At 40.2% G+C, this 25857-nt stretch overlaps 1 protein-coding gene across 1 annotated transcript in view; it reads left to right on the top strand.

Moving 5' to 3' along the window:
- Positions 1-25857, top strand: part of DST (dystonin) — a 440007-nt gene that overhangs the window by 362231 nt on the left and 51919 nt on the right. Inside the window, exons 70-80 of the mRNA XM_045009616.1 lie at positions 4831-4950; positions 5120-5227; positions 9103-9321; positions 16377-16580; positions 19485-19716; positions 20115-20341; positions 21097-21219; positions 21431-21532; positions 23183-23284; positions 24680-24853; positions 25683-25838. Coding sequence (XP_044865551.1) covers positions 4831-4950; positions 5120-5227; positions 9103-9321; positions 16377-16580; positions 19485-19716; positions 20115-20341; positions 21097-21219; positions 21431-21532; positions 23183-23284; positions 24680-24853; positions 25683-25838 — 1767 coding nt within the window. The remainder of the gene's footprint in view (positions 1-4830; positions 4951-5119; positions 5228-9102; positions 9322-16376; positions 16581-19484; positions 19717-20114; positions 20342-21096; positions 21220-21430; positions 21533-23182; positions 23285-24679; positions 24854-25682; positions 25839-25857) is intronic.

Raw genomic sequence — 25857 nt, 5'->3', positions numbered from 1 at the left:
TATACCAGCTAAGGATCTGGCCTTGTGCTTTTGTATTTTCTGCAGCTAACATGTTGGACCAACTTATTTTAAACTGCACTGAAGGACTGAGTTAATGGTGTAATTTGCATGCAGCTGCAAGAAATAAGTTGTTGAATATATGTGTGTGTTTCTAAAGTTTGCTTAGAAAATAATTGGGTGATTTTTTAGAATTGGCACTTGCATTTCATAGATGTAAATCTTTGTGGTCTCACATCTAGCTACCTGATGATGAGAGAAAAGCAGAGCTACAAATTCTTCAATTTCTGCGTGAAGTTAATTTTACAAACACAAAAATATGAATGGAAATGTTTTCCAATGCCCATAGCACCAACAAACAGAATTGGCTTCAGCCAAGCTGAAAGTATATATGGCATAGTTTCAAAACTTTGTGGAAACTGACTGTAAGAGGATTGGTGATAACGGAGGGTCCTAAGGTTATAAGTAATTTATAAATATTCTGACTATCTTTTATGGCATTCACTCTGAATGTTTGTCTTATCTCAGCAGACACCTTTATAAAATTGTGGGCTAGATCCCCAGGGGCATGTGACCCGGGTGTATATGTGGGTTTCTACCAACTTTCTCCCCCACGCTTATTGTAGGGAGTAGTCAGGGATCAAACCAGCCTCTGGCACAATTTAGACAGCTTCAGGGCTGCTCTAATTTGCATTAGTGGATAATAGTTCCAAAGGGCTGCTCCACCAGACAACATCATGAGGACACATTGCTCTCCAATTGTGATCCCTCCTCTCCTACCACACCCAGACCACCTCAGACTTCTCCTGTGTTGGGGAAGCCAGAAGGTATGGCAACTCCAGGAGCTATGAATGAGGAAGGAGCCAACCTCTTGCTCAGGGGAGTAGCAACAGGCAACCACCTGAAGTGTTATTTGGGCAGAAGTGTTGAGGAGGAATGAATGTAGTCGTAATTTAACAGTGCTGCAAATACTCAGAGGTTTTGCAGAGGGTCAAAGGCACCAAGAACACGTGGGTTAGAGCATAGGTGCCGACTCCAGGGGTGCTCTGGGGCTCAAGCCCCCACATAAAAAATAATAGGAGGTGCTCAGTACCCACCAGCCACAGCTGTTCAGCGGGGTCGTAAATCAGCTTGGGGGAGGGCGGAGAGCGGTGAGTGGCAGGCAGTCAGGAGGTCTCGGGGGAGAGGGTGGAGCAGGGGTGGGAAGAGGCAGGGCCTCAGGAAAAGAGGTGGAGTGGGGGTGGTGCCTTGGGTAAGAGCGGGGATGGAGCTCCCACCGGGAAAAAACTCAGCGTCTGTGGGCTAGCAGGTAAGGAGGCACTGGTGTGGGGCTAGGGAGGACATTTTTGGTCAGTGACAAAAGAGCAAGGCATGGGAAGAGGGCACCTCAAAGATGTGAAAGAAGAGTCCTGACGTAAATGTTAGATTGGAGATTAATTCTTGTAACTAACTGGTCCAAAATGATCCCAGGTGTAACGCAACAGAAGTCTATGGAATGACCCCAGATATCACTTCAACTCCCAATATTGAAGCTATTTGAGTCAAGTTCTACCCTTGTTCCCTGGGAGTTCTGTGTAGAAATAAAATACAAAATTGCCCATTATGTTTGCATTCTATGGGTCCATTCTGCTACTCTGTTTCTGCCAAAGAAGATGCTTTACAGAGTGTTAACAAAGGAATTCTTAATTATTCAACACATTAACAAGTCGTCCTTTTCTGATCAAACAAATAGGAAATAAGGTGCATCGGGAATATTAATTTGATGGTATCAAAATGATGAATTCTGACTTGGCCAAGGGTAATTCAAAGCTCATAATTTACTCTGTCCTGCACAATGGAAATAAAATGCCATTGTGAAATCCTGATACAAGCAGTACCATTTTTTCAGTGTTCATTCTTTAACATACTGTACATACAAATCTCAACTAGAAACTCAACCTTAAAGAACCATTTAATAACACCTTTGGAATGGAGGTTGTTTGTAACTTTGAAATGTTCGTAGCAGAACAAAACGTTATGGTTGTTCTTTCAAAAGTTTTCAATTGAACATTGACTTAGTACAGCTCTGAAACTTTGCTATGCAGAAGAAAAATGCTGCTTTTAAGCATCTTAATTTAAATGAAACAAGCACAGTTTCCTTACTTTCTCAAATCTTTTTTTAAAAATTCCCTCTATTTTTTTAATAGTTTGCATTTAAGACAGTACTGTACTATATTTGCTTCTTTTTTTTTTGTCTCTCCTGCTACCTGATTGCGTACTTCCGGTCCCAAAAGAGATGTGTGCTTGACCAGTCAGTTTGTAACTCTGGTGTTCGTAACTCTGAGGTTCTTCTGTAGTTGTGTCACAGCATTCAGGCATTCCATTGCCGTGTTTGCATCATGACCTTCTTCAATTGAGCATTTATTCGTTATTATGACATACCCATGGCAATGCAACAACAAAAAGAAACATTTCAAGTAATTTGTAGTTCTCTATAAGTCCATTCACTGTCATCTGCCCTTCTTCTGACCCCCTGCTACCATCCCACCCTTTTAGAGGAAACAAAACAGCCTTGTTATATTTGCTTAGCATATCCTGCGATGCCTTGCCCAGCATGTCAGACAGTGTGAGACACACACCTGTGATAGCATTGAGACCCCTGCAGAGTAAGATGAGCTTTAATCCGAGGGGTGGACTTCAGAAGAACTGGCCCAAAGAACCACATGCAGCTCTAGAACCATGGTGTGAACACCACTGGTGTAGCACACTAGTTTGGCAGTAGTATCATAATGCAGATGGAATGAAACTATATTTTTCTATAAAGTAGTTGCAAAATTTAGGACAAACTTACCTACTATCACTATAAATGAGAGATGACATCTAGTGGAAAAACGTTTGTGATCTGTTTCGTATAACAAATGGATTAAAATAAGGATGATAAAGACTGACTCATAAGGGAAAAATAAATCTCAGGCCTATGCATGCATAATTAAGCTGTAAGACAGGACAGACTTAGTGGTTAAAGTACACCTCAGGTACATTGGAGGCGCAGTGCAATGGTGGGTCTGCAACTGCAAACTTGTAAACTGTTGGGTTTGTCAAACTAAGTCGGTGTGGTCAGTGCTGGAATAGGGAACCTACAAGGAAATCTTACAATGCGTGTGACAGATTATGACACAGTACCTTTTCATTGATTTTCAAAAGAGCGCAGGGAAAGAATTTCAAGTGCTCAACACCCACAACTGGAGATGGATTTTCAGAAGAATTCAGCTGTCATTTAGGGTCTGGCTGCCCTGGAGCACAAAGGTGTAAATTCCAGCTCAAGGTGACATACCTCCACTAGCTCTGACTGAGCTAGCACACTAAAAATAGAAGTGTTGCTGCTGCAGTGTGAGTGAGGGGAGGGGCTAGCACAGGGAAGCCCCCTGGTGGGCCGGGCCGGTTTGTTTATCTACTGCATCCACAGGTTCGGCTGATCACGGCTCCCACTGGCCGCGTTGGGCTACTCCAGGCCAATGGGGACTGTGGGAAGCAGCGCGAGCTGAGGGGTGTGCTGGCTGCCACTTTCCGCAGCCCCCATTGGCCTGGAGTGGTGAACCCTGGCCAGTGGGAGATGCGATCGGTGGAACCTGTGGATGCGGCAGGTAAACAAACTGGCTCGGCCCACCAGGGGGCTTTACCTTGGCGGGCCACGTGCCAAAGGTTGCCGACCCCTGGGCTAGTATGTACCTGTGGTCTCAGACAGGATCATTCTCAGGGTGGCTGGCCCATCCCGTCCTTGCACCGCTACAACTACGCTTCTGTTTTTAGAGCACCAGTTCAATCAGCGTTAGCATGGCTATGCCCCCTCATCTTCCAGCGCTAGTGTTGACATACCCAGCATCACCTAAATATGAGCCAGATTTTCAAAACTGCTCAGCGCCCACCAGCTTCTACTGTGACATTTGGGAACAGATTTTCAAAACAATTCAGCATCCAACAAATTGCTTCTCCTTGGCTTCACCTCAAAAATAGCCCTAAAACTGTAGAGTCCAAATTCATGTTTGCCCAGAGGTCATATAGACATGGGTTGAATCTGGACTATGCTGTGTTCAATCTACTGTCCCCTTTCTATTGGTTTTAGGACCCCTTATACCTCTTTTCCTGGTCCATTGCTCCTTTCTGCACAATGTAACAGAACATTGCCTCCTACTCAGAAATGCTTTGAGATTTTTTTTTTAAAACATCAAAGTGTTAACTAATTCTAATGGAAAGTCAATTCTTCAGGAACAGAACAGGCTGTGCCCAAATTCAAAAAGAGCATTTTCTCACTTAATCCACCAGTTTTGCACTGACTTCAGTGGGGCCAGGATTTCAACCTTATTGTCTAATATTGCACTAATGCTTCTAGGTCTCATTAAACTTCTTAATGTCATAAGATTATATTGATTTGTCTCCAGATAATTACGATAAAAACATTTTAAAACAGATGGAAAAGACAAGTGAAAGTTAGGGTCATCACTAACAAGGAAAAGTAATATTCAGTGAAAAATTCTACATGTATTACATTCTCTTTGATCTTCTAATGTTGTCTGATAGAGGTTTGCAAGTTTGAGGAAAGTATGTTATGCCTCTCTTATTTTGCTGCTGCTTTTTCATGCTTATGAATTAAGCTGATTTTATTAAAGCTCTCAGTACCATTTTGACCTCTATAGTTCACATATATGTGAAATTATTTATAGAAATGGACCATTATCTTTTTAACAATTTAGCATTTGCATTTTTTAAAAATGTGGCTTTTTAACTACCTAAAGACAATCAATTCAAGCTTCATAATATAAAACTGCTGAACTAATTCATGTCTCCTTTATTTAGTTTGATCAAACAGCTGATGCAGAATTAGCCTGGATTGCAGAAACAGAAAAAAAATTGATGTCTCTGGGTGATATTAGGCTTGAGCAAGACCAGACTGCTGCTCAGCTACAAGTTCAAAAGGTAAAGAAATGCATTTCCAACTGTCATGTTAATTATTGGCCAGTGCTTTCTTAGTCTAGAAAATGTACTAGCGTGATTTAATTTTCAGTCCATCATAATGCACTTTGAAAATAGTTTTCACTTCATGCACTCAACCTTTATTGCTGACTGGTATTTATTGTGTCACAAGGCATTTACCATGGAGATTTTGAGGCACAAGGATGCTATAGATGAACTGGTTGAAACTGGGGATGAGATTATGAACACATGCACTGAAGAGGAGAAACAGTCCATGAAGGTAAGGTACCATAACTCACAGCTGGCATGATGGCTTTGAATCTCTGCATTTACAGAGCCACTCCCACAGGATCACCTTTCTTTTTCCACTATTATTGATCAGGCAAGTTCATCAGTTGTGAATAGATCATCATTTGATCTGAGCAAACAATCACACAGGAAGGGATACTCTTGAGGCACAAATTCCCTTGAGACTTCTTTCCTTAGAAATGTTCAGCAAGTAAGCACTGAGTATTTACTTCATTGTCTTCCATTGATTTTTAGGCCTGATTTTGCCACCTTTACCCCCCCTTTGAGTATTATGTAAGACAATGTGACTATCTGGGTGATTAAGTATCAGTCAACATGAGTAAGTGTGGCAGAATTGGTCCCTTTATAATCCACAGCAATGCAGTAAAAGCCTGTTAGGAATCCTTTAATGGTGTTGCTATTTATTAGAAGCAGCAAAGAATCCTGTGGCACCTTATAGACTAACAGATGTTTTTGCAGCATGAGCTTTCGTGGGTGAATACCCACTTCTTCGGATGCAAGTAGAATCCGAAGAAGTGGGTATTCACCCACGAAAGCTCATGCTGCAAAAACATCTGTTAGTCTATAAGGTGCCACAAGATTCTTTGCTGCTTCTACAGAACCAGACTAACACAGCTACCCCTCTGATACTTGCTATTTATTAACAGCAGTCAGCATTACAGCTAAAATCCAGATCCCACTGTTTGGCTTGTGTTGCTGGGTTAGACAATCAGGAGATGCGCCAAGGACAAGAAAGAGGAGTCTTCCCTCAAGGGCTATGGAGCCCTTGCGCCCACTGATTCAAAACACACTGAATGAGAATCTTTCCATTGATTTTAGTGGGCTTTGGGTCAGGCCTCAAACGAAAGGTAGGAATAAATGGTCAGTTTTCACAGTGGAGAGAGGTGAACAACAAGGTCCCCAAAGGATGTGTGCTGGGACTTGTGCTTTTCAACATGTTCATTAATGATCTGGAAAAGGGAGTGAACAGTGAAGTGCTGAAGTTTGCAGAGGAAATAAAAATATTCACGATAGTTAAGACCAAAGCTAACTGCAAAGTGTTACAGGGGGATCTCACAAAACTGGGTGACTGAGCGACAAAATGGCAGGTAAAAGTAATGCACATTGATAAGTGCAAAGTAATGCACATTGGAAAGAATAATCCCAACTCCACACATATACATATGTATTAGCTGTTATCACTCAATAAAGAGATCTTGGAGTCACCATGGATAATTGTTTGAAAATTTCAGCTCATTACGCAGCCGCAGTCAAAAGCCTAACAGAATGGTAGGAACTATTAGGAAAGTGACAGAAAATAAAAGAGAAAATATCATAATGTCACTAAACATATCCGTGGGGTGCAACATCTTGAATACTGTGTCCAGTTCTGGTCACCCCATCTCAAAAAGTATATATTAGAACTGGAAAAAGTTCAGAGAAGGGCAACAAAGATCATCAAAGGTATAGAGCAGCAGTGAGACTAAAAAGATTAGGGTTGTTCAGTTTAGAAACAGATGAGTAAGAAAGGGATATGATACAGATATATAAAATCATAAGAAGTGTAGAAAAGGTGAACATAGAAGTGTATTTATCCTTTCCCACAATATAAAAACCTGGGGTCAACTGATGAAATTAATAGGCCACAGATTTAATACCAGTAAGATGAAGTACTTTTTCACACAAGACACAACCTGTGGAACTCATTGTCATGGGAAGTTGTGATAGCCAAAAGTATAACTGGGTTCAAAAAAAGAACTAGATAAGTTCATGGAGGATAAGCCCATCAATGGCCATTTGCTAAGATGGTCAGGAATGCAACCACATGTTCTGGGAGACCCTAAACCTTTGATTGCCAGAAGCTGGGAGGGTAATACAACTGCCCTGTTTCTACACTCCCCTGAAGCTCTGGTACTGGCCACTGATGGAGACAGGATACTGGCCTAGATGGACCATTGAACCCAGTGTGAAAGTTCTTGTGTTCTTATCTGTGGGGGCTATTTCAGCCAAGTGGCTAAAAGAGCCTGATAAGGGGGTTTGCGCCTTCGCTTATACGGAGCTGGGGATGGGAGGATCTGCATAGTGGTAGATTCTCCCAGCCTAAAGATACTCATCTCTCTTTTTGCTGGACAGTGGTGAGCAAGGGGGAGCATGAGTGCTCACACCTTGCATGGTTCCCCCCACTTCCAATGCATCTCATCCTTGTGCTGCAGAAAACCATCTGTTCAGTTGCCTGGGGGATCTCTGCAGCTGGGGAAAAGAAGGCTCATTTGCCCCTAAAATAAATAAGGAATTCAGTTTACTTAAGTAAGTGGCTGTAGAAGTAAAAGAAGATGATTTCATATGAGCTTTTGTTAAATATTTGTAATGTACTTAGTGAAAATTACCATTTATCTGTGCATTAGACTGTGTATTGTCCTCTGGATAGCATCTTTGTAACTTAATTTACATGCTAGACATAAACTCAGGATAGCTTGTTCGTCCAAAAAAAGACGCACTATTTCACAATCAAGTTTATTTTATATATTTATTTATTTTCAGGGCTAGCTCTTGTGTTCACAGTCACATATAATCTTTCACAAGAATGATAACGCAGATTGCTTTCCATAGGAGAAATGTATAGCTACTTGCTTTCTTAATTTTTTTATTACCACTTGCATAAATGTCAGAGATTTATAATTTAAACTGTATGCGTTTAACTATCACATTATGAATGTGATAACATCGCCATTAGTTAATATAAGCTAAAATATAAAAGAAACATGTCACACTTTCTGCTGGCTGTTTATAAGACCAGCCATACCAGCTGAGGCTGTTGCCTCATCAGGTCTTGTAAACAAAGGAGTTTTTGTGCCTGATCAGTAGCACTTTGATCTGAGAGTTCCAAGGAAAACTCAGACTCTGCCAAGAGTCGTGGCGATGATTCTGTAGATGACAGTCTTCTCCCAGACTGAGCTGTACTTGTACCCCAATACTGTGCTAGTAGTCACTGTGCTACTGTGTCTTTTGGATAAGACTTAAAACCAAGGTCCTGACTACCTATAGTCACTTAAAGGTCATATGACACTCTTCACCAGAGCAGGGGTTTTAACCCAGGTTTTCTGGCCAAATTTAAACTTCAGGTTATAATCCGCCTATCTAAAATTCCACTTGTAGTTTCAGTGCACAAGCTATCCTTCGTATTGCCTTCTAAAGCTGCTATGCAGTGTTGCTGGTTCAGAGTAACTGCTATGTTTTACACTAGAGGTGGCTGAATTTCAATGGCGGGTGAAAGATAACTATTTATTCAGGGCCCTTAGGAGGCTATGCAGAGGGAGGGATTAAGGAACCTCCTTCCTCTTTGCATTGCCTGCATAAGGGCTGCTAGAATAACAGTCACAGCTATGACTCTAACTCCATTCCTCCCAATTGCCAGCCAGTGGGCTGGGTGGACATTCGGAGGAGAAGATGCTGCACCCCTGACAGGATGACATGGATTGCTTACCCCAATGCTCCCCAGTGTTCCCTTTCCCTCGCGATGGTTTGGCTCCAATGCAGGGCTGTGCCTAAGCGTCACGATCAAGCCCACAGTTTGTAGGTTGTTCTGGAGCCCTCGGAATGAAGCCTAGAAACATATAAGACATCACTAAAAATGTGTTTGTCTTGAAAATGGTGTGTCAAAATCTGTGTAAATTGGATTAATTCTATTAACTTAAAGTACTACTGATGTACATTAGCACTACTAAGAGCAGAATTTGGGCTAGCTTTACTTAATGGTGGTGTAATAAATATAATAAGATGCTTAGATACCTGGGTAATAGACACTGTGTAAATATCTAAGATTGAAAGAGAGATAAGTGCTGCTATTTCTTGCTAATGTTGTTTTAGAGAAAACTGGAAAGCCTCTTACAGAAATATGATACGGTCTGTCAAATGAACGCTGAGAGGAACCTCCAACTGGAACGTGCTCAATCCCTGGTTAACCAGTTCTGGGAGACTTACGAAGAGCTTTGGCCGTGGTTAACCGAAATAGAAATGGTCATCTCGCAGCTTCCTGCTCCAGCTCTTGAATATGAAACTTTAAAGCAACAGCAAGAAGAGCATCGGGTAAGCACACTGCTACTTTATAAAACAAAGCTTACACAAAGATCCAGTACATTGCAGCCTGCCTCCTTAGTACTGTCCAATTCTCAGATTCAAACGCATTTGATGCAGTTGTACACTATTAAAAAAAGGTTATGTAAAATGATAATCCAAAATAAGTGATCTTTATTTAAATCCTGTCACTGTTTGCCAAACTGCATATGTAAACAAGGTTTTCTAGTAAAGGAAGTGAACGCTAGAAACACGAAAGAGACTTGTAATTGTAGCAGCAGATTTGGAATGTACAAGAGTTATGAAGTCAGTTTAAAAAGTTCACTTAGATGTCGGTGTTAGAAGAAACCAAAAACGTGAACAGATAAAAAACAGAATTGGGAAAGAATAGGCAAGGAACAAGATAAGAGAAATCTTGACTGTCATAAGAACTATAGTACCTGCTCTGAACCAAACTACCAGACTGATCCAGTACAAGTAGATTCTCTCAGATGTTTTCCGAACTATGAGAATACTGTGGTCTAAATGGGTTTAGTTAGCAAACTGCATGTTCAGGGGGCTCACTTGGAAGATGTCTACTCAAAATGAGTAGATTTCTCATAACATTGTAGAATACTTGGAAGTCATTTTTATTTGTTCCTTTATTTCAGATTAATAATGCCTATCAGTAGTTTAGGTGCTAAATATATATATATATTTATATATATAAAATATTATGGAGATATGCGAAATCATTTTTTTTGTTATTCCTTTGGAGAGCTAATCTTATGTTTTTTATGAGCCAAGGAGATAATGAGAAACTAGATTTTCCAGTGTTACAGACAGAGAGGGCCAAGCATCCAGCACTTTGGTTCCAGTGGATAATGTATGTGATTTCTAATATATAAAATATTTTTAGACATTTGCTATGACACTGAATGCAGGACTCAAGGGTGGATAATAAAGTCACAAAATAAATGCTACATATTAGTTTAGTGAGCTGAATATGATCTTGCCTACAGACAAGATTATTTGCATTTGGTATAGAAGATATCATGTTTTGTACATTAACTATTCAATGTTCATATTATATTCCTCGGTGCACTGATTTTACAGTGGATAAATGTACTTAGTTCCATAGATTTAAAATTTTAGTGACTCACTTGTCTTGTTTTCTGTCAGACTTTAATGCAAATGCACAGTTCAAATATATTGGTTGATGTACAGTGGCTTCACCCAATTGCCTTCAAACTATGTGTATTGTCCACCAGAGACAAACATTTTCCATTAAGAGATTAAGACTGGGTATATTAGATCATCTTTGCAAAACATGTTCCTTAGTTACAAGCCTAATCTTGCTCACTTTTCTCACGCAATTAGGCCCACTGACTTCACTCATTCTGCTTGCATGAGGCCCGACATTTGTATTTTTACTAGGTCATGCCATTAGCTGAAGATTTGTTTGTTTAGCAGAAGACTAATGTTATACAAGTTTTTAATGAATAATGGATCTAAACTGAAAAACTGATTGTCTGGAATTGTTTCCAAAATAGTTTGCCATGAGAAAGACCTCCTAAATCATATCTAGCCCTGTTTTATTTTTATTTTAAAGTTTTAAATGTTAATACAGTGAACTGTACTCCATTTTATTTTTTTATGTTATAGTTAAATAGTATTTGTTTTATTACATCTAGAGTCATTTACTGCATTTAGTTAATCCTATTTTAATAACACAGTAAATCAATCTGGGTGAAATTTGTCCCTGAACAGAGTGCCACCTCAGCACCTGTGCACCATTTAAATAGAACTTAAGTGGGTGCATGGACCTTGTGCTGTTCTGATGCCTAGGGGTAAACTTCTCCTATGAGTATGCAAAACCCAAATATCTGAAATTTTGTAAAACCCTTTTCTCCATTTTTATTACTATAGCATAACCACTGATTTACTGCTTTATATCTTTTTTCTACCACTGCGCCTTGTTGCAAAGAATAGGAATGCAACATACAGTCACTACTGATCTGGAGAGACAAGGTGGGTGAGGTAATAAAGATTTGCCTCACCCACCTTGCCTCTTTAATATCTTGGGACCAACGCGGCTACAATGCTGATCTGGAGTCAGTTTTATGGAATGATTAGGTTTGAGACAATTGGTCTCTTTGCTTGTCAGATACTTAGAATCCAGTGATAGGCAAAACCAAAGGTGTTCTCTGTGGGGAGTCATCCAGAAGTAGGGTGACCAGACAGCAAATGTGAAAAATCGGGACAGGGATCCAGAAGTTTAGACTTTACTGAACTATCCGAACCTTTGAGGACCCCAATCATGCCGAGCAATCCTCCTTCCCCAGGTCCCACATTACTTGCCTCCCCTACATAAGCTTTGACTTTCATTGCTACATTGTTATTTTGGGGAAGAGACCTGGTTGTCTCCTACCCTGCCCTAGGTCTCATTCTTTTTCTAGGGGGAGCAGGTAAAGTACAATTCAGGATTAAGATCTCCTCTGCTGAAGGGGAGGAGATTTATTTACAGCATGACCCAGCTCCTGCTCCATTGGGTTCTCAGAATGCATTTTAAAATGTAAAAGAAAGCTTGGAGTAGGAACAGTGTTTTTGCTTGTTCCTGGCTTTCTGTCAGGGGCCAGCCTGCAGCTGAGCCAGTCTCCTGGCAACCCAGTGAGTGAAGCTGGCCCTGATGGAAGCTGTCTGTTTGACTGCACTACCTGATAGATGCAAGAATCTGCAGGCTGATACTTAAGCTCAGTAGCAGCAGCAGTCTAGTGCCTGCTTGCATTCCTAGCCCACAGCTGCACATGGTCCTGTACCTTCCTCTACTGTCTCTAGTCTTGCTCCTGCCTCTGCCCCAGCCTGTACCTGCTCTAGCTCCAGCCACCAGCTCCTTCCTCATCTCTCACTGCTGGCTCAGACTCTCGGCTTCACCCTGTGACTGTGACTCTGGCTAGCCATTCAGCTTAGGCTTTGGTTTCTGACTTCTGGTTCTGACCCTCTCCTCCACCTTCTGACTGTGACTCCAGTTTACCCTTCGGCTTGGGCTTTGGTCTCTGATGCCCAGCTATAAACTTGGACTTCAGTCCTGAACTTCCCCCATCTGGATTCAGCTCTGTCTGGTAGGCCGGACTCTTGCTTCAGCCACTTGGCTAGATCGTCCACGACTCAGCTGCTGATACTTCAAGCAGCCCAAAAGATTGAATGAGGGTGAGTAAACAGCAGTACTGCCTTTCAGATGGGTTCCACAGAGGCAACCGTGTTCCTGCTGGACACTGTGGGATTCCTGCAGACCCTAGAGGCCCAGGTTATGGTTTTGTAGGTACACGCTGCAGACCTACAGGCTCAAATCGTCCCGCCCATAGCTGCCGTCCAGCTTCTAGAAACCAGAGATTCCAGTGCTGGATAAATTTGATGGGGACTGTAACAAGTTCTGTAGTTTCATGAACCAGTGCCAGCTCCTGTTCCTTCTGTGGCCCCAGTCATTCTCCACTGACCAGACCTGAGTAGGACTTATTATTAGTCTGCTAACTGGGGAGGTTCAGTGTCTTCCCTCCTGAAGAGTTAGAACTGTGGCAGTTGTAGTTAATGATCTGGATTGCATGGAGTCCACCAAGAATGCACTTAGAGGGCTGCATCAGGGAAACAGGTCAGTCGCCAAGTTTTCCAGAGAGTTCCATTGCCTGGCAGTAGACACTAAATGGAATGAAGTGATGCAGCACTACCATTTCTGATATGCCATAAGCAGGGAAATCAAGGACAAGCTGGCACTGGTGGAGCAGCCACCTGACTTGGATGCCTTGGTCAAGTTGTGTACCAGTATTAATGATTGCCTGACTGAACACCTGTTGGAGAGAGAGTCGAGTTCCCGATCCCCTTCCATGTTCTCATCACAGGGGCCCAGAAAGATCAGCTGGGTTCAGCCTTGCCTCTCTGAGGCAGAGAAGGGCTGTTGTTGTGCTTCAGATCTACACCTGTGTTGTGGAAAATTTGGACACTAAACCCTGGGACGCCCTGCTAAGAACTGAGCCAACCATAAGAATCTGGAATATCTTTGAACTGCTTGTAACCTTAACCAGCAACAGAGCAGCAGGTCACTTTTCTTTTCCAGATTTGATTTTGTCATCATGTACCACACTGGATCATGGAATGGGAAGGCAGATACCCTGTCCCAAAAACACATACTTGCCGAGTCAGGCACTGCTCCCTTGGCTACCATTGTACATCTGTCAAATTTGACTCAAGGGACAGCAAACAGGATTGGATGTTCCTCATCCCGTCCCTGTTTCCCCCGATCCAAGCTACTAACGTTCTGGTGGCCAACGTTGAGTACTGGTGTTAAGAGGTACGTTAATTCATGTGATCTGTGCTGTTGAAGCAAGTGCCTACATGCAGAATCACTTGTCCTCCTTCAGCCTATGCCTACCCCATCTCAACCCTGGTCCTCGGTATCCTTGGACTTCATCATAGGCTTGCACCATCATCCTTGTCACAATCAATGTCCTCACTAAAATCGTGCACTTTATTTCCATTCACTCTCTCTCAACTGCCCAGGAAATGGACCACCTTTTTCTTTTTCTAGATCATGTTGTTTTGGCTCCATGAGCTGCCAACAATAGTCTGAGATCAATGTTCACAATTCACTTCCCATTTTTTGGTGCAAACTCTTAAGAATGGAATTGCTTGCCTCCTCACCTTATCTGCCACAGACCAATGGGCAGACAGAATAAGTGAACCAGGTCCTCAAGCAATACCTCCATTGCTTTGTCAATTATCATCAAGATGACTGGGTCATCCTTCTGCCATATGCAGAATTTCCATACAACAACTCCACTCAGGCATCCACCTGAGAGAGCCCATTCTATGCAAACTACGGTTTCCATGCTCAACTTCATTCAGCTGCACCTCCAGACTCCCAAGTCCCTACCACAGCAGACCTAGTTGCCCACCTTCACCAGGAGCACCTTTGAATCTTTGAAGCTTCCAAGAGGCATACAAATATCATGCTAATCCAAAAATGCCAAGTCACACTGACCCTGTCTGTAGGAGATACGGCCTGGTTTTCTTCCAAACATCTAAAATCCACCAGTTCCCAAGCAAATAGGACCATCAATACCTAGGCCCATTTAAGGTCATGGAACAAATTAACCCTGTAGTGTTTAGGGAATGCTGGAATATTAGAAGGTCCACCCAGTTTTCTATGTGTCTCTTCATATACCGTACATGGAGAATCCCTTTCATGGCCACTCTACTCTACCACCACCTCCCGTCAATATCCAGGGACAAGAGGAATAGGAGGTCTGGGAAATTCTAGTCGCCAAATGAGTTTGAGGCAAACTCTATTATCTGGTGGACTGGAAGAGCAATTGTGGGACCTGGTAGAAAATGTCCATGATCTAGAACTCATATATGCCTTCCATCAGAGATATGCCCTGAAACTAGTCCTACGGTCCCTACGAGGCACACTTGAAGTGGGGGTACTGTCAGGAACCAGCTGCAGCAGAGCCAATCTCCTGGCAACCCAGTGAGTGCAGCTGGCCCTGATACAAGCTGTCCAATTAACTGTGCCACCTGATTGGCTGCAGGAATTTGCAGGCTGAGACTTAAGCTCAGATTGGCTGCTCAACACATTCCTAGCCTGCAGCTGTACTTGGTCCCATCTCTGGTTCCACTGTCTCTAATCTTGCTCCTGCTCTAGCCCCCAGCTCCTTCCTCACCTTGTATGCCTGGCTCAGACCATCAGTTCCCCCTTCTGACTGCAACTCTGGCTAACTCTTCAGCGTAGGCTTTTGTTTCTGACTCCTGGTTCTGATCCTCCGCTACCCCTTCTGACTGAGACTCCAATTAACCCTTCAGTTTAGGCTTTGGTCTCTGATTCCGGTTATGATCGTTGGGTTCACTCCTGGATCTTCCCCATCTGGATTCAGTTCTAACTGGTAGGCCAGACTCTTGCTCCAACTACTAGGCAAGACTTCCCACAACTCAGTCGCTGACACTTTTGTTGCTCTTCATGGTGTATTCTGGAATGTAACTCCAAGGATCTTTTCAGTTTCAAAGTAGCTGATCAGTGGGACCTAATCAGGAATTACTAGGGTTCACTGCAACAGGAAGGGGTGAGTCATCCCTGCCAGAGGATGAGACCTGATGGGATAGGGAGAGAGTGAGTCTTCAGGTAGGATAAGAAGTCATAGAGGTGGGAGAGAACAGGCTTCTCACACAAACCCTTTTACCCACTATTCAGAAGATCTGTTGTAAAAGGTAGTAGAGAGAGTGGGAAGGCATAGGGGCTAGGTTGGGACTTAGTCCCAAAGACTTTAACTGATTTTCCCTAGAGGACTGGATTTTATTTTCAGGGGTTGGTCAATTGGGGACAAATTGATATGCTTGTCTCTGTCAAAAAACCTAGCATGTATTTATAAATCCTGAGGTCGTGCAGACTGTGGTCTTGTGACTGAAACAAGGAACTGGGAAACGGGACATATAGATTTTATTCTTAGCTCTACCACTCACTTATTTTAACCTCTCTGTGCTTCAGTTTTTCCCTCTATAAATCCAGGATAATAAGACTTGCCATATCTACATCACAGAGTGCTCTGATGCTAATATAATGTTAGTACAGTACTCTGCATTTGTTTGATGGAAGGCACTATGTAAGTGATAAGGATTAGTAATAACCTCAAGGTGCATTATGTCAAGAGCAGCTATCCAGTGTTGTTATGCAACTATCTGTAATATTACTGTCATTGCAAGAATTGCAGATTCTAACATGAAATGGAGTGTCCGTGGCCAGTATTGTATGCACAGTTAGCATCTTCGATATAATAATATGTTCTACATTATTTATTTCATAGAGCTTCCTAGTCTATCTTTAAATGTAACATTTTGTGCCTGGATAGCTATTCAGTGTTGGAAAGAGAACCATCACAGACAGGCCAATGACTGACTATAGTCAATGTGATTTGTGCTGTACTTTAGGATGAAAAGTATTTGTTTAGAATTCCTTGCCAGCTGGATGTGTTAGAAGTGCAGACAGCTGTAATGTGGCAGTGTAAGCGTAAGAAACTGATAAGTTATTTGGTTTGTTACAGCAACTGCGTGAGCTGATTGCTGAACACAAGCCTCATATAGATAAGATGAACAAAACTGGCCCTCAGTTGTTGGAGTTGAGCCCAGGAGAAGGTTTTTGTATCCAAGAGAAATATGTGGCGGCTGACACCCTTTACAGTCAAATTAAAGAAGATGTCAAAAAGCGAGCACTAGCACTGGATGAAGCCATTTCTCAGTCTACTCAGGTATCAATTTAAACTCAAAGTAACTGAGTTCATTCAAATGGAAATATATACATTGTCATTAGGCTATGGATTAACCACAAATGGCAGGTTTATCTCCCGTACCCACCCACCTGGCCTGTGAATGCTTAGATCACTGCTCATGGCATTGTTTTTCTGTTAGTCAGGGGGTTATAACTTTTTATATTGATCAATATACTTGTGCTGTCCTTGCACCATTTTATTGGCACATGGCAAATCATTTGAAGTAATTATTTAAGGAACATCTGAATGCTAAATATGGGATGTTACTTTCACCTTCATTTTGGGTAAACATTTTCTCTTCCACGCATATTAGTAATTCATGCTGCCCCCTATGGACACCAGAGTCAATCAGCTAAGTCACACATACATAGTTGGAACTCACAACATTCAGCCACCAATGCAGACCTCTACCACTGAAGGTGAAGGAGAATCTCCATTAAATGTTAGCAGTAGAAGGGTTTACATCTTCTTTGTAGACCAGCCATTAGAGAATGAAATAATCACAAGCACTTGAACATATGTACAAACTGCTAGCCAGTGTTTTATAATCAGAACTTATGTGCAGTCATCAAAACGGAACCCCCAGATTTTACTAGATTTCACATTTCATTACAAACTTAAAACTCTGATTGGGTTCCTAGGAAAATGAGCTAAGATTCAGGAACCTTTGGAGTGAACCTGAGTTGGTGCATTATTATGCATCAAATCCTAGAGACATTTGAGGTTTTGCGTGGTTTCACTTTTGAACTTGCTGAAATTCTGTGGTTTTTAGTTTCACTTTGAGATTTTTTTGAGTTCACTCAAATTCAAAACAAGTTCACTCAAATTCAAAACAAAACTTAGTGTGTGTGTGTGTGTGTGTGTGTGTGTGTGTAAAACCATACAGCCCAAAGCCAGAATAAAACCACTACATTTTATATAGCTCTACTGACACAACTTCTCCCTCCTTCACATGCACTGGGGAACAAGTAATAGTATTGATAGTCTCTCCAGATCTAGAATACTTTCCCAAATGCTTCTGTAAGTAACATATGTTAAAATGCTCCTCAGGATATGCCTTTATATACGTTTTTTTATCTTGGGTCATCTCACTATGTTTCCAGACTGCTGACGGTGTGTGTAAAAGCCTGTGAGCAGCCCATATCACCAACTGGTATCTTAATGTGCTATTTCCAATTCTTATGTTGAACCATCATACTTTTAAGCATTCTAAAACAATCAAAGTACACATGCTGCTGAAATACAACTACCAGTAATTATTTTAGATGAAAACATTGTTCTGTACTTTAAGGGTTCAGTCCTACTGCCATTAAAGTCCTTTGGAGCTTACCTCTATACCTTTAAAAATCAGGCTACTCACTTCTATTCCAACCCCAATATTGAGTGCCAGATATATAAATACAAAAGAGTTTCTCTATGTAAAGAAGAAAATCATAGATGCATGCTCATTTGTAACATCCAGAGTATCAGTATGTTGAAAAGCTGCTTACATATTTAAAAATGTGTTGAGATTAAATTTATATATGTATATAAAAATGTATGTACACATGACAAAAAGAAGACAATAGAATTTGTTTTGATATAATCCCTTTTTTATTAAAATATCCCAGAGTGTATTGTCATAAACATATAATATGGTGGAGATGTAAGCATTTGCTTACACAGTCTTGGAAGTATCAGTATCTAACTCATCAATGTGTAAAGTGCATTAGGCTATCTTACGCATGAAAGGCACTGTGTAAGCCCAGAAGCTGTACTGTTTTATAGATATACGATATTCCCTATTAAAGTTAAGGGCAAATGTCCCATTCACTTCAGTAGGAGCAAAATCAGGCCCAATGAGTTCATCAGCATTTTAAATTTTTTGTTTAAAATGTTCTGGCATGCAAATTAGAGCAGAGTAGAGCAAATCAGAGAAGAGTTAAACTAATTTAACTTCAGTTTTTATCACTTATATGGGATTTGGCTTCCTAGTGTCACAATAAATGTAATAGACATCTGAATATAGTAACAGCTGCATCTCACCCTTAGTATATACTTCACAAGCATGTAGGATATTCACACACATTCTAACAAATACACCCCAGTTTATTAACATCATTCACACATTCTGTTGAGAAGTCAGATGTATAGTGAATCTGCCACAAGAAAGGGGAAATTGGACTTTCATTGGATCCATGTTCTTTTCAGTGTAAAGGAATTTCTTTTTGTTTCACTTCAGATGACCCTGCTCTCTCAGGTTCTTCCACAGTTCTTCCAGGTGTGTTAGATACTGCTCAGAATAGATATCTGGACTTACTGCCACCACACAATTAGTTCATAGCAATTACCTGACACATCAAACCCTCATCAGTGTTTCCATGCACAACATTGTTCCCAGTGTGAAACATTATAATAATACATATCCTTAAAATAACACAAAGCTTTGTGTTGAATACAATCACTTCATATACATGTTAAAAGATGGAAGTGGAAAACCCATGGTTCTCTAAAATTTGGAACAAAGTAGTCTATTAATTAAACAGGACTATAGTCAGGTAAATGTTGTTGGCAGGTGTAACAATGCCCCTCTATGGGTGAGCTGTAGGGACTGAACCCAGGACCTGTGGATCCAAAAGCATGAATCTCTATTGCTTGACCTAAGGACCTGGTCCGTTTGTTTAGAGGCAGTAGCTGTCTCTCAGAGCTCTCTGTGTAGCCTAGTCATTAGAAAGGGATAAAAAGCTACACGGTATTAGAGCACACCATGCAACTAGGGATGTTTAATATGTTAGTTTATCAGTACCTTTCTTTTCAAGGAAATCATCAGATGTAGGTCTTTTGATTGTTTTGTCTTTCCTCCCATTTCCTTTCCTCCTCACCCCTCCCTCTTTTATGCCCCAGTTTCATGACAAGATAGATCCAACCCTCGAGAGTCTGGAACGCATAGTTGAACGTCTGAGGCAGCCACCTTCAATCTCAGCTGAGGTCGAGAAGATTAAAGAGCAGATCAGTGAAAATAAGAATGTGTCAGTAGATCTGGAAAAACTTCAGCCTGTGTATGAGACACTCAAACAGCGTGGGGAGGAAATGATAGCTCGCTCAGAGGGAGCTGATAAGGATATATCCGCTAAAGGTAATAATTTATCTGAGAGAGAGAAAGTTTCTTTCTAGTTGAAATAAACAAAGCTGTAGTAAATAAAATCTTCATTTTTTGGTTACCAGCTAGCTTATTTTTGAATGTTCTCATGTAGAAGAGCCTTATGATTTAAAAAAAGCAATCTTCTTGCTTTATAAACGGTTGTCATAAATCAGACCTTTGGTGTGTTGTTGTTTTTTTTGTTTGTTTTTTTGAAGTGCTATGTTAAATTATTCTGTTTATCATTGTTGTGGGTATTTTACAACCTGAATTAAAAAGCTAGATGGTTTCTTCCATAAGGAGTATACATGTGACATATGTATACATGATGTATCACTATAAAAGTAAACATAAATGTTGGTTGCCCATGTAATAGAGTCCATTTGCCTATTTAGCTGTTCAGGATAAAATTAAACAAATGGTCTTCATCTGGGAAGACATCCAGGCCTTGACCGAGGAAAGGGAGGCCAAATTGCTGGATGTGATGGAGCTGGCTGAAAAGTTCTGGTGTGATCACATGGCTCTTGTAGTCACTATTAAAGATACTCAGGATTTCATCCGAGAACTGGAGGGACCCGGAGTTGACCCCTCTGTAGTCAAACAACAGCAAGAGGCTGCAGAGGTCAGTAGAAAGTATTTTTTTACGTTTAAAGGATTTTTTTTTTCCAATACAGACAGGAAATGTGATATTTTTACAAAATTACCATGAAATACAACAAGAGAATTCCTTCAGAAACCAACAGGAATAATTACATAGAAATTAACTATAACAGTATTTCAAGACTGCTTGGCAAATAATTAGTATATCAAAACTTTTGCTTTTTGTGCATAGATGTTTCAACATGTGAGTGCCTATAGGCTTATCTGTGTCTCTCTGTGTATGTGTTAAATATGTAATTGAAATTAAACAAGTCATACATATATTAGATTCTCTGAATATTATGTAGCATTTAAAGGAAATGAAATTAATATGCTTTCTTCCAAGCCCGCAATCAGTTATACTGATTATAACAACTTAGCAGCAGGAATGGTGACCACTGAAAAACAAAAACAGCAGGTTGAAGAACTCTAAATGATTAAAGCCTTCTAGTCTGTACATATTACCTTTGTACAAAATCACTTATTCTTATAAGCCCTGGTTTTCATTTAAATGAAGGCCACTTTACACCACTCTGTCAGTGTAAAGGGGCATTATAAGTGAACATGCATTTATGCTTACTTCAGGGTCCTTTCACATTGCCAGAGAGATGTTACACTTGTGACCTTAATATAAATAAGAATCAAGGCCGATAATGTTGTCCCTTAAAAGCAACTGTATCTATATTCTTGAGTTTTAAAATATAGCAACATTGAAAAATTTAATTTTTCTCATTTTAGGCTATCCGAGAAGAAGTTGATGGACTGCAGGAAGAACTCGATATGGTGGTAAACCTAGGTTCTGAACTTATAGCTGCTTGTGGAGAGCCTGACAAGCCTATTGTCAATAAGAGCATAGATGAGGTATGAGTAACATAAATGCTTAATACTAATATGTTATAGTGTTTGTGTACTGTAGAATGGATAGTCCATCAGAAAGTACTTAGAAGTAGTGTAATGTTAAAGTTTTGGGGCCAGCTGAACTCAGTGACAAAACCCATTGACTTTAATTAGAACAAGGTTTGGCCCTGAAGTATCCAAAATCTGACTGAAATATTTCACTATGTAATTGCAGCTGAATTCAGCTTGGGATACTCTAAACAAAGCATGGAAAGAGCGGATAGACAAACTTGATGAAGCCATGCAAGCTGCTGTTCAGTACCAAGATGGACTGCAGGTAAGATGGTTATGATGTATCTAACAAAATCTTTAGTAAGAAAGGTTATCATGTTTTATGTCTTAGAAAAAACACCATATTGCTGGGTAGCTGTCAATTGATGTCATCTGTAGAATTATGGTTAACATTTTCTTCAATAAACTGAAGGATATTCACAGATTTGTTGTGTAATATCATAAATATGCTGGTTTACATTCTTTGTATAATTATTTACTTTTCATATTGTGTTTAGCGTTTAAGTTAAAGTTTCATTGTTTATTACTAGACTGAGAGCAGCTTTTATTTGTTACCACACATTTTGCATGGTAACCCTGCTGATAGGCAACATTCCATTGTAATACATTCAGTACTTCCGTTAATATGGAACTTGATGCTGGTCACAATGTTTACATGAGCTAAAAGGGAATAAAAAAACAAATTAAATAGTTCAAATCCTAAGTGCTGCAGTTTTCCTGGGAGAGAAGACAAATTCAAGGAACTCCATTTTACTGCAGATCTTTCATTTATACAATAAGTACAAGATTTTGCATTTTCTGAATTAAATGTGTTATTCATTTCCGTCATGCTGTTTATATAGTTCTTTAGTACATAATTTTACCCAATCAGAACACCTCATGCATGTAGCTGATTAAGTAAAGTATACAGATAAATTTCCCATCTACATACAAAGTCTGTCTGCATTTTTGTCTGCCACGAGTGCAGGATTGCCCATTCTTGGGAAACTGTCCTGTGGTGGAGAGCCATCCTCCTTCTTGGCTAATGGCATAGTGGGCCATAATACCAGTTCAGAGCTGAGGCATTCTTTTCCCACTGCAGACCCCGGCTGCTGTCACAGTCCTCCAGGACTGTTGGCATAAAACAGAGCACCCTTGAGGCTGTTCTACATTATGCCAGGAACAGACAGATTGGCTGGAAAGCCTCAATATTGGGAGGAGGCATAAATGTAACTTGAAGTTACTTTTGCACCTCCCTACTGAGCTTGATCAGTTGCAGCTCAGACACAGCCCAGCATGGAGCCTTAGATGTACCAGATGGGTCTAATTCCACACCCTGTATACAATTAAAATTCACATTGACTTCAATGGGCATTTTTGTTCACATTGATTTCAGTGGGATTTGTGCCTAATTAGTCATTAATAAAAGCCAAATTTCATTCAGTGACATAAACCATAAAAATCAAGCTCAATAAAGGATGAGAACAGTACAGAAATAACAATTCTGTACTGTGCATTTGCTGTAATAGAAGTCCCATTGAAATCAGCGCAATTACCCAAAGTACTATGTAATATAAGTAACTATGACAGAATCTTGCTGTTAATAAAAGTCCAATCCTGCACCTCTTACATGCATATTCCTGGCACTGAAATCAGTGGGTTTTTTGTATATCCATGTGTTGCAGGATGTCAATGTAATCAATATTCGCTGCCTTGGATTGTCAAGTAACTTTTTAATAACTTTATTTTTTCCAGATTATTTTCGTATAAAGAGGGTAATGAAGTTATTTCCTGCAGTAGCACATAAACTCAGCAATATCCACATGAGAATTATACTTGTATTGTACATAGCTTTCAAACTGTACCTCATGACAAGATTAAGCATACTGTTTTACTCATATTATCTTATACTGCAATTTAATGTTGTGATTTTCAGGCAATATTTGACTGGGTAGATATTGCTGGCAGTAAATTAGCTTCAATGTCACCAGTTGGAACAGATCTAGAAACAGTGAAGCAGCAAACTGCAGAACTGAAGGTATGAACTAGCTGTTTGTTTTTCTTATTTCATGGTTCTACATATTTCAGCAGCCAAGTGTAGTTCTATAAAAGCTTCCAAATATCATAATGCTTTTACAGTAAGTAGCTTATTGTATCTGGGTGAAAACCTTTGCCCCTGATTTCAGTGGGGCCAGATTTTACTCTATGTAAATATGATTTGAGAATTCTGAAAAAACATTTGTTATAACATTGATTTCTGTTTAAAAAAGTTATTTGAAGATATTTTTCCCTTCACCTTTTATTTTTCTCACTCCCCCCCTGTGTCAGCCACCTTTGGAGCACTTGACCTCCATCTGGAATGTGGGTGGGCAACTTCCTCCAAAGCCTCTGACTCCTGATGTCATGGACCATGCCTAAATACACACACTGAGATCACATCATTTCCACTAGACCCCACTGGGCTCTGAAACAAAGTTCTAAGCCAACTCCGAATCCCTCTGTATGGAAATATGATTCATTATGGTCATGACACCAGCATGTTGTTATGCATGTTTTAAATAGGAAGCAGGGATGTATAGTGGCTATTGTGGGAGTTGCGGGAGTCGAGTCCTTGGTTTAGCTCCTGACTGTTACTGACTCATGGCCTTAGCCAAGAGGATTAATATTTTTTTTCTTTTGTTCATGGTGTCACTTTTTGTATGAATCATAACCACATATCTTACAAAAATCTGAGTGAAAAAAGAATCAGCTTTTTGCCTTTCTGTAAAATAGGATAACTGACTACTGAAATTGCTTTCAGATTTTTCAGTGAAAGGTTCTGTGTAAGTTCAGAGTACTATATTATCTCAGCCCCTGTAGCCAGAAATCACTATTGCCTTTGCCACAAACCAGTCTTACATTCTGTATCTTCCTATGCACATGATTACCAAAGGGAAGGAGAGTATTTTTGGAGACTTTAACACATATCTTTGTCTTTTCAGTTAGCTGGGATCTTCTTGATTTAAAGCATACTGTAAATACAAAAACAAGGAGGAGTCCAGTGGCACCTTAAAGACTAACAGATTTATTTGGGCATAAGCTTTCGTGGGTAAAAAACCATCAGGTGCATCTGAAGAAGTAGGTTTTTTACCCATGGAAGCTTTTGCACAAATAAATCTGTTAGTCTTTAAGGTGCCACTGGACTCCTCCTTGTTTTTGTGAATACAGACTAACACGGCTACCGCCTGATACTGTATATAAATATTGAATCAGGAAATACATTACCATTGTTTGCAAATTATTGCAACACATTAGAACAGGAAAAAGAAAATTTTAACATCATGGTAGCTGACAGTGCTGCATGTAATATTTTAAGCACCAGTATTTCTACTGTGTACAGTGTGATAGTTACCTGTGAGAAAAATGATTTTCTGTATGTTTGTATTTACAACAGCAATTTAAGACGGAGGCATATCAGCAGCAAATAGAAATGGAACGGCTAAATCATCAAGCAGAACTGTTGTTGAAGAAGGTTACAGAAGAAAGTGACAAGCACGCAGTTCAAGAACCCCTTTCAGAACTCAAACTGATGTGGGTCAATCTAGAGGAGAAAATTATTAACAGACAGGTGAATGAAGTTGGGATGGGAGTTTGTCAGATGTGATACAGAACTGTCAGCATAGCTTTTTGTTGTGCACTGTTTGTACCAGCCCATGTAACATTCTTTCTTCATGCTTTAGGGATTACAAATTACAGAAAGAGTATCTCACATTTTACTGAGTTTTACTTTACAATTTTCAAACACTTGGCAGCATATCACTTTCTGTGTCAAGTATCAAATCAAATCCTATTTGTTTGTTTCATTTTGGTTTTTAATGGTATTTTATTGGCAGTCGAAACCTTGTAAATGCACACAGGAGACCAAATACAAAAATGTGTTGAACACCTCTTTTTCAAACTTACAAATAAGTCACTTCAGCGTTCTTTCCAAAACACTAAATTATCAAAATGACACAGGCAAATTGAAAAATGCAGGGCTTAGAAAAGTTTATTTCTAAATTGAACCATTTCATTGAAAAACCAAAGCTCATTAAAAAGACCTCGGACCAAGTAGCATTTAAGTTCAAATCAAAATCTAAATAATGAAAAATACAATTAATTCTGTGCTGAGAGAGCCTACATTCTGTACCTTGTTTTATAATAGGATCTGGAATGGCCAAGAGTTTAGAGCTAGAATTTAAGGCTATATAATGGAACTGCCAACTCAGCTTTAACTATAGAGCAGTTGCTTGAGCTAGGATAATGTTGCCGCTCTCTGATTAGTGCTCTGACTATTGGACTCAGGCTCCCCATTCAGTGAAAATGGAGTCTAGTGGCAGTCTATGCAGTTTAAGCCAATTAGATCATTAGCTTCATAAAACAATTTCATTGTTATTTTTATTTTATTTTCACAATAGCACAAGCTGGAGGGTGCCTTGTTAGCTTTGGGGCAATTCCAACATGCCCTGGATGAATTACTGACGTGGCTGACGCACACAGAAGACCTGCTGAATGAACAGAAACCTGTGGGTGGGGACCCCAAGGCTATTGAAATTGAACTTGCCAAACATCATGTATGTAATTATACTGTGT

Source organism: Mauremys mutica, chromosome 3 (assembly GCF_020497125.1).
Source record: "Mauremys mutica isolate MM-2020 ecotype Southern chromosome 3, ASM2049712v1, whole genome shotgun sequence".
NCBI lineage: Eukaryota > Metazoa > Chordata > Testudines > Geoemydidae > Mauremys > Mauremys mutica.
Note: the sequence above shows the minus strand (reverse complement) of the source record. Positions and strands in the feature narration are given on the sequence as shown.